Source organism: Anabrus simplex, chromosome 1 (genome assembly GCF_040414725.1).
Source record: "Anabrus simplex isolate iqAnaSimp1 chromosome 1, ASM4041472v1, whole genome shotgun sequence".
Classification (NCBI taxonomy): Eukaryota; Metazoa; Arthropoda; class Insecta; order Orthoptera; family Tettigoniidae; genus Anabrus; species Anabrus simplex.
The window spans coordinates 87920111-87935499 of NC_090265.1; the positions used below are offsets into that span (position 1 = coordinate 87920111).

Here is a 15389-nt window from a genome sequence, read left to right on the forward strand (position 1 = left end):
TATCATGAAGTCAACCAGTTCTTCTGTCTTTCCCGTCAGTGTCAGTACATTAACTGTTACAATTTTTTATGTAGTTTGGTGCTGGTTGCCCATTTTTCACAGTTCCCCCAGCACCTGAAGAGCTGCGCGTCGCTTTTAGCAGGGGACGCCCTAACCTTTTCCGAGGCACCATATCTGCTCTGTCCATATAGGCTATTGTTACGATGGGCTCGCCACACCCAAAGGCATTTTATACCTACTGCCAGGTTCAAAATTAGACCGCCCCTAACATGGAGACAGACGCCTTTCGTAGCCACTCCTCTGGAGTACAGACGCTACGGGTATGCCCCTTCCGCCATCTCCGCCGTACCGAAGTCCACCTTCTCCACCGTAGATGCCGTTGAGGTCTTCACTCGTAACCCTGAGCTGGGACCCATACCAGATGTTGCACACCGGGTCAGTGTGCTCTGGGACTCACATAGGCAGGGGCGCCACTCTCTGAGTAGTGCTGCCTCCGAAGATGCTGTAGGAAAGTAATAAAAGGAATATCTTATGGAGCTCCTCTATTCAAGTCTTTATGTGTTTAATACATTTCATGCTTAGCTTAGTGGTTGACTTTCTTCTCTCATTCTCTCTTCACTCTTGATCCCTGCTGAAGGTGCCACCGAATGGTTGGGTGTAGACCCCTCGAGTCAAACTCGAACTCTTTAAGCTTACACGCTCATGGAGGGATGAGAATATCTTTTACCGGGCAAGTTGGCTGTGCGGTAAGGGGCGCGCAGCTGTGACCTTGCATGCGGGAGATAGTGGGTTCGAACCCCACTGCCGGCATTCCTGAGGATGTTTTTCCGTGGTTTCCCATTTTCACACCAGGCAAATCCTGGGGCTGTACTTTACTTAAAGCTATGGTCGCTTCCTTCCCACTCCTAGCCCTTTCCTATCTCATCGTCGTCATAAGACCCATCTGTGTCGGTGCGACGTAAAACAAATTCTATAAAAGGTAAAAAAAAAAAAAAAAAAAAAATGATAATCTCTTTAATGGCAAACTTAACACCACTACTGCATGATGTATTGTTCTCCTGATAATTTACATAATGTCTGCCATGAACTCCATTCTACTATCAGTCAGCAAAAGACCTATGGCACTTAAGACCAAAGTTCTTCCTTCACTTAATGAAAAGACCTATTGAACCACTTCTCCTTAGTTTTTATTTTTTTCTCCAGCCTTCTGGAAGGTTTCACCTAATCACTAACTTATGACACAGTTCATTCACATCATTAGTATACAGTTTTTCTATTCATTTCCTGTCAGCAGCCTCTCCCTCCAGGTGCTGGCATGTGCATTTCAAACTACTGCTTCTAAAATGTTCCAGAAGAATTTTCTTATGAATGTCATAATTTCATCTACATTATAATTTAGATAGGCCTACATACTGTACATGTGACAAATGGTCTGTCTGCGTAGTTATATTCAGGGGCTTAGATAAGGCCTGTATCAGATGTAAAAGAACGTAGCCTCATATATATATCCTGGGAGAAGAGAGAATTATCATGCTCTAATAAAATTAAATTTAAGGAATCCATTTTGGTGAACTCTGACGCCAAAATTTGCAGACATGCATTATTATTATTATTATTATTATTATTATTATTATTATTATTAAATGTAATATTTTTTGAGGTAAGATGAATATATTTCTTTGGTATTGTTTCCTTTTAGCAACTGCTGAGGCTGAATAATGAACGATTTGCTGTTCCTGAGCTCCTCTTTAATCCATCAGATGTTGGAATTTCACAAATGGGGATTCCTGAAGCAATTGCCAATTCAATCTCAGTTTGTCCCCCAGAGACACATCCTCACTTGTACAACAACATTCTTCTTGTAGGAGGTTGCACCCAATTTCGAGGTTTTCGAGAACGTGTGGAGTCTGAAGTCAGAACACTTGCTCCAGACGAGTTTGATGTTAGAGTTACATTACCCAGCAAGTAAGTATGAGATTCTTATTTCTTTATCTTAAGAGTACTGTCACTTAAGAGTTTATAGTCATGTGGTGGACTATATTGAATTGATAAGGATCATATTAAATGAAAGTAATGCAACTAGATTTTAGGCTCTTTAAAACAACAATGATCATAAGGATCATATTAAGTGAAAGTAATTCAACTAGATTTTAGGCCCCTTAAAACAACAATTATCAATCAGTCACCACTGATCAGCATTTAAGGCTGTCACCCAGGTGGCAGATTCATTATCAGTTGTTTACCTTCACTTTCTTAAATGATTTAAAAATGTTGGAAATCTAGTGAATATCTCCCATGGTAAATTCCAATTTCTCATTCCTCTTGCTGAAAACAAATATTTACCCTGATTTGTCCTCTTGAATTCCAACTTTATCTTCGCATTATGATCCTACCTACTTTCGAAAACTCTGTTGAAGCTTATCCATTTAATATTGTCGTTCCTTGCTATCTCTCCCCCAATAGCTTGAAACATACTGCTTAGGGCTGGTTCTACCACCTCCTGGTAAAGTAGCGCGTAACTTTCCCTCCATGTAAAAGGATGTTTCCGTTCGACCCCTCCCATGTAGTGCTATCAGCAGCATAAACGTAGTTACCCGGTGCGTAATTTACCGGCCACTTCAAGGGCCCAATAAGACTTTACCTTTACAAGTAATGAAAATCATTTTCTCCGTATTGAAAGAATCTTAATTTTTAATAATACAAGAAATTTATTTTAACTCAACCTATTCAATACAGTACAAGATGTTAACATGTTAGTTAAACATCATTAAAAATAGTTGAGACATGTTTCATCCCTTCTGTGGGGCATCATCAGTCATATCAAATACCTCAAAATTCTACCAGATGTCTGGTTGGAAATTATAAAAATATGTTGCATGAGTGAATACGTTAAAAAACATTTACAAGATCTTATCATTAACAAAATATCAAATTGATTTTAAAATGTTACACTGGTGAACACGTTGGTGAATTTTCACTCAAAACAAGGTCATCATATGTACAGTATTGACGATAATGGTAGTTAAAGTCTTATTTGATGTTAAGTTTGAAGACAGTTTAAAATTTATATACATATATTGAGAATGAATGTTGAATTCATATAGTTACAATTTACTGTACGCGTATTTTAAATTCTAAAATAATGTGGAAAAGCATTCCGAATTTGTATTAATTTCCATAAAAAGAAAAAAAAAGAATTTTTTTTTGAGCTCAATATTGCTGTCCTGGTGCAGTCTAATCAGAAATGTTTTAAGATGTGAAATTTTGTATGTGATTTATGACCAGCTCATGTAAAAATGTTGCATTGTGTCTTAATTCAACTTGATGTCTATGTTGACTAATTATATTTTAGACTCAAACAGAATAGTTCATCGAAGTGTCCATGGACAAATCTCCTCCATTGGACACTCTCTAAGAAGACAGAGTGCCTAGTGCATGTAAACAACAGTTGGTATTTGATTCAAAATAAACCCTGTTGAAAAAAGTTAAAATAATGGCTTGAATGAGGGCGGTTGAAATGTCGTTAAATCTTCACAATTGACTAGTGTTTTTAAGTTTTTCCGTGTGTTTATGTTGTTGAAGTATGGGATTTCAGTTTTATTGGTTGAATGGGCGACAGTCGAATCTTTGTGTGATATAATTAATGTTGAGCTGTCTTACATATGTGAAAATCTGAAAGGAAGGATAGTAAGTCCTTAATTAGTTGAGTGAAATGACGAGAAAAGAGAAAGAATGAAAGCGTTAAAGAATTGAGACTGTGAAGTTAAAAACTTACTTTAAGTGCTGTTGGGCTGTTACCTTATTGCTAAGAGGTTTGTAAAGCACTTGCTGTCACTAACGTCTTGCTCCTCGTATTGTATGTGTGACATCTGGCCCGGTGTGTAACATCTGGTAAGGGTCCCAGCTCAGGGTTACGAGTGAAGACCTCAACGGAATCTTTAACGGAGAAGATGGACTTCGGAACGGTGGAGATTGCAGAAGAAGCAGCCCTGTACTTGGGGATTAATACGAGTACAGCCTGCTGTCTTGCAGGTTGATAGGGGACTATCAAAGGCTAAGGGAGAAAACCCCGACAGAAATATCCTCTCTCGCCTTAATTGGCTCTCAAAGGGCACTCTTTTGTCCTTGAGTTGGGAAACTGGCTTTAAAGGCGGAGAAACCACAAAGGTGGTCAACGGCATAAGGATGTAGAACGCACTGGACAACGACTACATTAAAGGCCTGATGGCAAGTCCTAGTAATCATTATGGCTATGCTCATGACGAAATTATCATCATCCGGAGTAAGTTCCTCAGTCGGATCTCTGGGAGGAACAGTAGTGAGTACAGGCATGAAGAAAATCAAGTGGCAAGAAAAAATTGAAGTGGCAACCTGGAACGTGAGAACAATGAGCCAAGGAGGAAAAATACATAATACGATTAAAGAAATGGATAGGATGGAGTTAGATATACTTGGTGTTAGTGAGATGCGATGGACGAATACGGGAGATGTTTCCATAAATAAACATAGAGTGCTATATTCGGGTAGAGCTGATGGAACGCATGAACATTGAGTCGGTGTAATACTTTCAGCGGAAGTAGCAAGGTGTCTCAAAAGTTTCACACCCGTATCAGCCAGAGTAATGATGTTACAGCTGAGTGCTAGGCCTATTGACGTAAACATAATACAAGTGTATGCGCCTACAATGCACAAGGAAGATGAAGAGGTAGAAGAATTCTACGAAAGCATAAATGGGATTTTGAAAAACCTTAACAAACATGATCTGACAATTGTGATGGGAGATTTCAATGCAAAAGTGGGGGAAGGTAGGACATCAGACATTGTAGGACCGTTTGGACTAGGAGAGAGGAATTCCAGAGGGGATGATCTTTAAAGTTTTGCGATGTCAAATGATTTAGTGATCATGAACACTTGGTTTAAACTCCCACCTAGAAGACTATATACATGGAAGTCTCCAATGGACAAACCTGGGAAATGTGTGAGAAACCAGATTGATTTCATATTGGTAAATAAACGTTTCAGGAACAGTTGCACCGCAGTGAAAACCTACCCTGGTGCAGACGTCAACTCAGATCACACACCACTTCTTGGAGTTTTCAAAGTCAAAATGAAGAAAGTGAAGAGGAAGAACAGGCAAAACTACAATTTGCGGAAAATCAAAGACCCAGTAATGAAAGAGAACATGCAAGTAGAACTTAACTTGAAGATTATCACAGAGGAAAACATCACCAGCAATAATGTCAAATTAGAATTAACTAAAGTACAAAACGCCGTTCAGCAAATAAAAGAGAAGTACATGAAACCAGAGGAGAAAAACAGAAAGTCATGGATGACTGATGAAATACTGAACCTAATGGAGAAAAGAAGAGTCAGTAAAGGAAAACCTGCAGAATACAGAAAGATAAATGCAGACATCAGAAGAAAGATCAGGGAGGCAAAAGAAAAAGAAAAAGTGGAGCAATGTGAGGAGATTGAGTTATATCAAAGTAGGTATGACAGCTTCAATGTACACAGGAAAGGAAGAGAAGTAACAGGGAAATACAGGAATGGCACTGGTGGAAAGTTAATAGATGAAGCCGGGAACTTGATGGTGGATTTAGAAGACAAGAAAAAGATCTGGAAAAAATATATAGAAGATTTATTTCGTGACACTAGATGTGCTTTTACACAAAATACAAATGAAATAAGCGGCACAGATATATTAGAAGAAGAAGAAGTTCAAACAGCCATCAGTCAGATGAAGGACAGAAAGGCAGTAGGACCAGATAAAGTAGAAGCAGAGTTCTTAAAACTGATGGATGAACATCATGTAAAATGGTTGACCAAAATTTTCAACCAAATTTATGTATCCAGGAATATTCCATCGGAATGGCTCAAATCAGAGTTCATCACCTTGCCAAAAAAGCAAAACGCAAACCAATGTGGAGATTACCGCACAATAAGCGTGATGAGTCATCTCTTGAAAGTGTTCTTGAGAGTGATACACAGAAGAATATACAGACTGTGTGAAGATAAGATAGCCCCTAATCAATTTGGGTTTATTAAAGCAGTAGGTATGAGAGAAGCCTTGTTCAGTGTGCAGGTCCTCTTTCAGAGATGTAGAGATGTAAATAAGAATGTATTTGCTTGTTTAATAGACTACCAGAAAGCCTTTGACTGTGTAAAACATGAAAAATTGATGGATATTTTGAGAAATATTGGAATGGAGGAAAGAGATCAGTGAATCATCAATTCGCTGTACTGGAATCAAACTGCGGTGTTGCGTGTTGAAGGTGAACACACCGAAGCAGTCAAAATCCTGAGAGGAGTGAGGCAAGGATGTATCTTGTCACCTATTCTATTAAATTTGTATTCAGAATACATATTTAGAGAAGCCTTGGAAGATATAGAAGAAGGAATTTTGATAAATGGAGTGAGATTAAACAACATCCGGTATACTGATGGTACAATTGTATTTGCTGATACTATCCAAGCGCTACAATCACTAATGGATAGAATTGTAAGAGTCAGCAGCCAATACGGGCTTGAAATAAACACCACAAAGACAAAACTCATGGTTATAAGTAAGGAAAATATTTCCGGAATAAACTGGGTTATAAATCAAAAGAGTATAGAAAGGGTAAAACAATATACATACCTTGGAACCATAATAAATGAAGACTGGGATTGCTCACAAGAAGTCAAGGTACGCATTGGAAAAGCAAGAAGTGTGTTCCAGAAAATGAGTAATGTGTTTAAAAGCCACAATCTAACTTTAGGGACTAAAATCAGACTTCTGCACTGTTATGTATTTTCTGTTCTTTTATATGGTGTAGAGACATGGACCTTAAATAAAAACACAGAGAAGAAGCTGGAGGCCTTTGAAACATGGCTTTATAGGCGGATCCTGAGAATATCTTGGACCCAGAGAATTACAAACGTGGAAGTAATGAGAAGGATGAACACAACACCTCAGTTGATCAAGATAGTGAAATGCCGAAAGCTGCAGTATCTGAGACATATAATGCGCAACCCAGATAGATACAACCTACTCCAAAAAATATTCCAGGGATAAAATCAACAGCAAAAGAGGTCCTGGAAGAAGAAGAATATCTTGGCTTGACAATCTTAGAGGCTGGTGCAATATGTCATCAGTTGAACTGTTCTGCGCTGCCACAAACAAGACGAAAATAGCCATCATGAACGCCAACATGCGAAACGGATAGGCACCGAAAGAAGAAGAAGAAGAAGAAGACGTCTAGGTGGAGGGGAGTGGGCCTGAGAAGGCGCGGCTGTGGGCCTGTGATTGGCGCATGGGAAGGAGTTGTGTGTATTGGGGGGAGAACACGGGCGTGATAAGTTGAACGGCTTAGTGGGGGTGCTTGAAGAGATTGTTTTGAGGACATCAACTAGTCTTTTGTCTTTGAGATTTAACTTATAGAACGAAATTATTAATTGTTCATAAAGAGGGCTTCGGTTGTCTATTGGATCATTTAAGATTTTATTACTGTTGTATTTTTGGTCCAAGAAAATGTACAAATTTTCAAACTCGGTCATGAGTCTGCCTTTATCTAGTCTTTTTAAAATTTGGAGATCTGTTCGATTGTGGTGAAACTGTGTCCTGTGTCCTTCATATGGATGCTCATTGCTGAGTGTTTGTTGTGTTTCTGGGCATTAAAATGTTCAGCATATCTAGTTGTGAAGCTTCTTCCGGTTTGGCTGATGTACGAACTACTGCACTCAGCGCATTTCAGTCTGTAAATGCTGGAACCTGAAAATTATTGTTGTCCGAGTTTGTCTTGTTGTGGTTGAAGAATAACTTTTGATTTGAATTTTGGGTCTTAAAGGCTATCTGGATAATTGCATGTTGTGGTGCAACACAACGTGGCACTACACAAAACTGGCGCTAATAGCATAGGCACATAGTGAACACAAACGAAACATATCTGTAAGTTCGCGGTATTGGTGATAAGTTGAGAAAACTGTCCCAAAACACATGTGCTAAAAAACGCCACTGTTTCCTGCGCATGTACCCCGACATCAATATGGGATATGATCATCATGCACATGTACACAGGCCGCACAATGGGTTGGCATACTCTGGATCAGATGGTTGAGCAGCTGCTGCGGTATAGCCTCCCATTCTTGCACCAGTGCCTGTCGGAGCTCCTGAAGTGTCCTAGGGGTTTGAAGACGTGCAGCGATACGTCGACCGAGACCATCCCAGACGTGCTCGATGGGGTTTAGGTCTGGAGAACAGGCAGGCCACTCCATTCGCCGGATATCTTCTGTTCCACGGTACTCCTCCACGATGGCAGCTTGGTGGGGCCATGCGTTATAATCCATCAGGAGAATGTGGGACCCACTGCACCCGTGAAAAGGTGGACATACTGGTGCAAAATGACGTCCCGATACACCTGACCTGTTACAGTTCCTCTGTCAAGGACATGCAGGGGTGTACGTGCACCAATCATAATCCCACCCCACACCATCAAACCACTACCTCCATACAGGTCCCTTTCAAGGACATTACAGGGTTGGTATCTGGTTCCTGGTTCACGCCAGATGAGAACCCAGCGAGAATCACTGTTCAGACTAGACCTGGACTTGTCCGTGAACATAACCTGGGACCACTGTTCCAATGACCATGTACTGTGTTCTTGACACCAGGCTTTACGGGCTCTCCTGTGAACAGGGGTCAGTGAAATGCACCTTGCAGGTCTCCGGGCGAATAAACCACGTCTGTTCAGTCATCTGTAGACTGTGTGTCTGGAGACAGGTGTTCCAGTGGCTGTGGCAAGGTCCCGAGCAAGCCTACCTGCAGTACTCCGTGGCTGTCTGCGGGCACTGATGGTGAGATATCGGTCTTCTTGTGGTGTTGTACACTGCGGACGTCCCGTATTGTAGTGCCTGGACATGTTTCCTGTCTGCTGGAATTGTTGCCATAATCTTGAGATCACACTTTGTGGAACACGGAGGGCCCGTGCTATGACCTGCTGTGTTTGACCAGCCTCCAGTTGCCCTATTATTCTGCCCCTCATAAGGTCATCAATATGTGTTCGTTGAGCCATTTTCCCCACTCAGTCACCATTAGCACATCTGAAAACATCTGCACACTTACTCGCTGCACCGTACTCTGACATGCATCAACACACCTTTGTGTATTTGGACTGCTGCCAGCGCCATCGTGCGACGACCGCAGGTCAAATGCACCACATGGTCATATCCCAAGGTGATTTAAAACTGCAAACCACCCACCATGTCGTTGTTTCACCATGTATCAGCATTATCCTTAATTTCTGAGCATGAGTGTAGTTTACCACCCGCGCAGCTGCCAGTCACTTGACCAGTAGATTGTCGAACCGGCCCTTAGTCGAGTAACTCGTCTCCTTACTCCCAAGTCTTCTCAGCTCTAAGTTTGCAATATTTTTTTAATGCGCTTCTTTTGTCGGAAATCTCGGAACTTTGCAGATCCTTTCCATTTCTTGAATCAAGGAATCCTGGTAAGGGTCCAATATTCTGGAACGATACTCTAATTTGGGTCTTACCAGTGAATTAAATGTCTTCCCCTTTATATCCTTACTGTAACCCCTAAATACTCTCATAACTTAAGGTTGGATGTGTAGAAAAAGTCCTTTTCTTTTTTATGTCACCTGACACAGATAGGTCTTATGGCGATGATGGGACGGGGGAGGGCTAGGAGAGAAAGGGAACAACCGTGGCCTTAATAACAGTACAGCTCCAGCATTTGACTGGTGTGAAAATGGGGAACCACGGAAAACCATCTTCAGGGCTGCCTATAGTGGGATTTGAACCCACTGTCTCCCGAATGCAAGGTGAGTCTAACCATGCAGAAACTTGCTCAGTAGTCATATTTCTTTTCTGAGCTAATTTTACCCGAAATATGAAAAATAAGTGAATGATGGGTCCCTGACACTGTTTAAAGCATTTTTGTGTTTTATATAAATGCATATTCCAGCCCTTTATATTGTTGTGGTCATATTTTGCTCATTTTATTGATATAAGGTCATATTTGGTTATATTTTGATCATTTTTGTTAAATTAAGGTATCTTGTTTTACAAGGTTTATGTTGTCATGCTCTGAATTTCAAACACAAGATTTCCAACTACTGTGGTAGATAAACTTTTCTTTCTTTTCGTGGAACAGCTAGCTAGCAGGTGTAGAAGACTTGATTAAGAGACTGAGTTACTGTACGGATGTTTATTGGGTAGAATGTCACTCCATTAGGTATAATTAGGAATTTGCTAATTTTTTAAAGAATTTAATTTAAATAATAATTGAAGTTAAGATGGCAGTGCTAAAGCAATTTAATGTGCAACAGTACTGTACTATGAATGAGCATAAAAGCTGCATAAATCAAAAGTCTTCTCGGCAGAGCAGTCAGGCTCTTTTGTTTGATCCAGCAGAATATTCATGTGCCAGACTTTCCATTTTCTCAAAAGACTTATGCAAAATGTTGGTATCTGCTAATATTCTGCTTAATGAAGTGAACAAAGAGCACTTCCAAAAATTCTTAACTACCATATAATCCCAAGTAGCGCCCGCTCCTGAATAAGATCCGCACCCTATATTTTAGAGGACAAAATTGGAAAAAGAAAGTTTCACTCAAATTAGTACAATATTTGCTACATTCAAAATTGTTAGGTATGGGGATCCACCTATTCAATACAAGAAATAGTGATAATTATTAAGTCATCACATATTTATTTTATTTGGGACCAGTTTCGGCAATAGGGCATGCCATCAACAGGCTAGGAAGTAAGACAAAGACAGAGTACATTACATTTCTTAAAATTTTAACAATACTTTGTTTAAAATGTACGTGCTTGAACTGAATTACTTTACATATGTACAAGGGTTTTTATCATTAAAATTGAATATAGAAAGGTGTACACCAAAATATTTGTACAGTTAAAACTACAAAAGTGGAATGAGCTTTTCTTCACATTGTAAGAACAGTATGGGTCGTTAGCTACTTTGTAGTCATAATTATATATATGAAATTGAGTTTCTTAGTTCAGTAATAACATTTCTAGTCATTATAGGTAGGCTGATGGACTAGTTACAACAACCAGTTGTTTACTTAAAAGTTCCTCGTAGATGTTCAATAATTATTCAACTTGGATATAGCAATGTGTGAAGTTTAAATAGATGTCTTATACGGCTAAAATATAGTATGGCTTCTGTGTCACAGGTTATTATATCCACAAAAGTTCAGTAAACAAAATGATAAGTCCATTGCATAGCTTGGTCTGCGTGTCTGCAGGTGTTAACTACTTTCTGTTTCTTGTGGTATATGTAAAATTTGGTTCATCTATTTGAACTTCTTGATTCAATTTTTAAACATTTGTTATCAATATAGGTATGCTGATGAGCTAGTTGCTACAGCCTGTTATTCAAGTGACAGAAGTTCCTCATAAATGTGTGCTAATTAAAATTTCTGAGGCATTCAACTTGGACTTAACATATATAGCTTATATAGCTAAAATCATCATAAGGACACTGCAGTTAATTGAAGAACAATTCAATAAAACTCAGTCAAGGGACTACTACAAAACCTTCAGAAAACAGCTCCAAAAATACGAACCCCGACCCTACTGATGAAGGATGAAAATAGTAAGCTGGCTCATAACAATAAAGACAATGTAGAAATTCTGGCTAAATATTCCAACAAGCTTTGAAATTGTGAGGAACCTACAGAACTACTTCATTTGGACACCAACACCCCAATAAAAACACCACCAGAGGACATCAATCCCCCCCACAATAAAGGAAGTCCACCAAGTTCTGAATAAATTAAAAAACTACAAAGCGCCAGGAGAAGATCAGACCTTTGCGGAAACCTGGAAATATGCAGGAACATCAGCAAAAGTTGCCCTCCATCAACAACTTGTCTCTATCTGGATTAAAGAACAACTACCAGAACACTGGACAACAGCCCTCATTCACCCACTTCACAAAAAAGGAGACAAAACCGACCCTAATAACTACAGGGGAATCTCGCTCCTAGACATAACATACAAAATATTTTCAATAATCATCATTCATAGGATAAGTTTACAACTTGAGTAAGAACTAGGAGAATATCAAGGAGGTTTCAGACCCTGGAGGAGCTGTCCTGATCAGATCATGAGTCTTAAGTTGATAATGGACTATAACAGGAGAAGAAACTGAGATATGTTGATAACATTTGTAGATTTCAAGAAAGCTTATGATTGCATCCATAAAGACTGTTTAAAACTTTAAGGCACCTTGGACTACACCCCAAATTAATAAACATGATAAAATTGACTCACCAACACCAAATGAAAAGTGAAGTTTAGGGGTGAAGCATCAGAGACATTTGAAATTAAAACTGGACTACGGTAGGGAGATGGGCTCTCACCACTATTATTTAATTGTGCTCTAGAAATGGTAATGAGGGAATGGTTTAGGAAATGTCCCCCCAAAATAAAGATTGGGCAAAAAATCAAAACAAATTGCCTGGGTTTTGCTGATGATTTAGCATTACTAGCAGTGGACATAAAAGAAGCTAAAGCCCAGATATCAGAACTTCAAATCATTGCAAATAAAATTGGCCTCAAAATATTTGAAAAAACAGAAATTATGCCCCAAAAACCAACACAACTAAAAGAAGTTACCATAAATGGTAATAAAATCAAAATAGTAACTCAATTTAAATATCTTGAAGAAGTAATAACACATAACCTAAATGAAAAAGTCTCAATCCAAACAAGAACAGATAGATTAGCTAAAGCACAAAAATTAACATGGGATATCTACAAAAAGAAATGTCTATCAGTAAATACAAAAATAAGACACTACAGCACAGTTATAAAACCCGAAGCTACATATGCAGCAGAAACACTTTTTTTTACCTGAATAAACAATCAAAGACTGACAGACTTCAGAAAATTGAAAGGAGGATTGGAAGAACCTGCATCAACAAAAAAATACCAGAAAGATGGACAGTGGCGGTTAATACCTAACAAAGTCGTGTACAAAGAGGTAGAACCCATTACAGATACTGTGCGTAAGAGAAGACTGGGATTCTTTGGACATATCTTGAGGATGCAGGATTCGAGACTTCTGAAACAACTAGTACAACACAATGTCGTCTCAAAAAATACCACAACAGGATGTAAATGGATCAGAGAAGTAAGAGAGGATCTGAAGGAAATAGGCCTTACAACAGAAGACACCACAAATAAGATAAAATTGAATACAAAACTCAAGAATACAAACCTCCACTTTACCCTTACATAAAACAAACCGACAACGTGCATATTTTCAACTGAGGAAAGGACACAAAGATCGGAGCGTCTGAAGAAGTACTAGGAGAACCGCAAAGCCCAAACAATCCCTTCAAAGAGACCTAAACGACGGACTGACTAAAGTGATCCTATGTGGTCATAAAAGAAGAAGAAGAAGAAGAAGAAGAAGAGGAAGAAGCAGAAGAAGAAGAAGCTAAAATCTAATGATATTACACAGTATCACAGGTTATTATATCCCTAAAAGTTCATTAAGTTCAAATATTTGCTACAGAACAAGAACGTCATTTCACTACGTATGTTTCACGAATTTAAAAATAGTTTCAGACAGTTTTTAAGGTCCTTGAAATAATAGCCAATAAATTATTTAAAATACACACACAAAAAAGTTATCAATCACAGAACGATAGTCAACACTTTATTCATCATCAAAAGTACCAAGTTCGGAGCTTTCACTATCACTTCGATCATCACTTCCCACATAACGTCGTCTTCGCTGCCATCCATAGCATTAGAAATACTGCAGTTATGGAAACCTTTTTCCGGACCAGGTCACCAGTGATACAATCCCACGCCATCTTTACCCACAAACCAGGCAGTTGAACTTCTGGCCGCTTAATAGGACCAGTAGGCGTTAGTGCATGATTTTCAGCCAAGACCTACTCAGTATACAGCTGTTTCAAGGCTACTTTGAACGGGTGGTTTACATAGACATCCAAAGGCTCTAACATGGACGTCAGTCCGCCCGGAATGATTGCTAGATCGGTTTTTGCATCCTTGGTTTGTTTCTTGACAGCTTCTGTTGTGTGACCGCGGTGGCTGTCCTTAACAAGGAAGCTTTTCTGTCCAAGCAGTGGACTAGAGAGACGTTGCCAAACATATCTCAGCCAGTCTTCCACTAGTAGACTGTCCATCCAACCGGAGTCTTGAGTTCTGACGATAACATCAGCAGGTAGATTTACTTTCGGAAACGTCTTTCTCTTCAAGACAACGTATGGTGATAGTTTAGTTCTATCGGTAAGTATAGTGTACGCTCAATTATCCAGGTGTGGATTATCCGGTTTGCAGATCAACCGTGCAGGTTTTTGCCTTATTAAAAATACTGTAATTAAAATTGAATATGGGGGGTAAGTTATTTTTAGTACGGTACTTTGTGACAGGTCAGCGACTTCTTGCATTGTCTTGTTTTGTAATAGTGAAGTGTTTCATGAGGAAGTGGGGTGGGCTTATTTCAAGGTTGCTGGAAAGCGAGTGCTGTTTGCATTCCATTGAGGGATCCACTTAAATAGTCAACAGCTGTTCACATATTGTCTTACAGTAAGATATGGTACGTTGTGGTGTGAAAAATGTCTGGTGTAAAACTTAAACGAGTAGTGCTGTTACCGTATTTTTGTGGTAGTTATGCGTGAAAGAAGGTGCGGGGTGGTGAACAGGTCTCAAGCTACGAAAGTAAAATTAATTTAAAATTTAACAAGGTTATATTTTCTTTTCAAAATAAAGAAATAACAAGCATGGCAGGTACAGAGTAGCAAGTCAAAAAGGTAGTTACAATATTTACAGGAGTTGGGCTTCGCGCCCCGACTTCACAATGCTTAGGCAATCAGCCCAACTTTGCTTCAAAATAAGTATTAACAGAGGGGCAGAAAACCCCATTCATGCTCAGGAGCACTTGCTCCAAATTACACCGAAAAGCCTCCACGAGGCATACAACACTCAATTTTCGAAAAAGAGCCACTCGCTCTCAACTTTAAGCCTCTCAAAGGCCACACCAAACTCCACCTTCAAGTTGTCCTCTCTGGACATAGACACAGGGGTAAAATACCCAACCTACTGAGGTCTATTAGATGAAAAAAAAGGGGTAATTACATGACCTCTAAAATAACAATTTGAGAGGAGGCGATCTGCACTCCTAATGTATTTGTTTCAAAACCTAATTTGGCTCTAGGCCACTGATGCAAGGGCTAATCCCATACTACGGAGGTGACTTTAGAAAAGAAACAAATTTACATAATGTTAAGGAAGAATAGGTTGAGAAAATAAGTTCACCTCAAAACAATATGAGTGGGAGCTCGAGAGGGTTAAGCACTCTCTATCCCAATATGTAGTTTAAAAGATAG

At 39.3% G+C, this 15389-nt stretch overlaps 1 protein-coding gene across 1 annotated transcript in view; it reads left to right on the top strand.

The window, feature by feature from the left end:
* The window catches only part of Arp6 (Actin-related protein 6), an 86341-nt gene that overhangs the window by 46516 nt on the left and 24436 nt on the right, over window positions 1-15389 (top strand). Inside the window, exon 6 of the mRNA XM_067138843.2 lies at window positions 1700-1965. Within this exon, the coding sequence (XP_066994944.1) occupies window positions 1700-1965 (266 nt within the window). The remainder of the gene's footprint in view (window positions 1-1699; window positions 1966-15389) is intronic.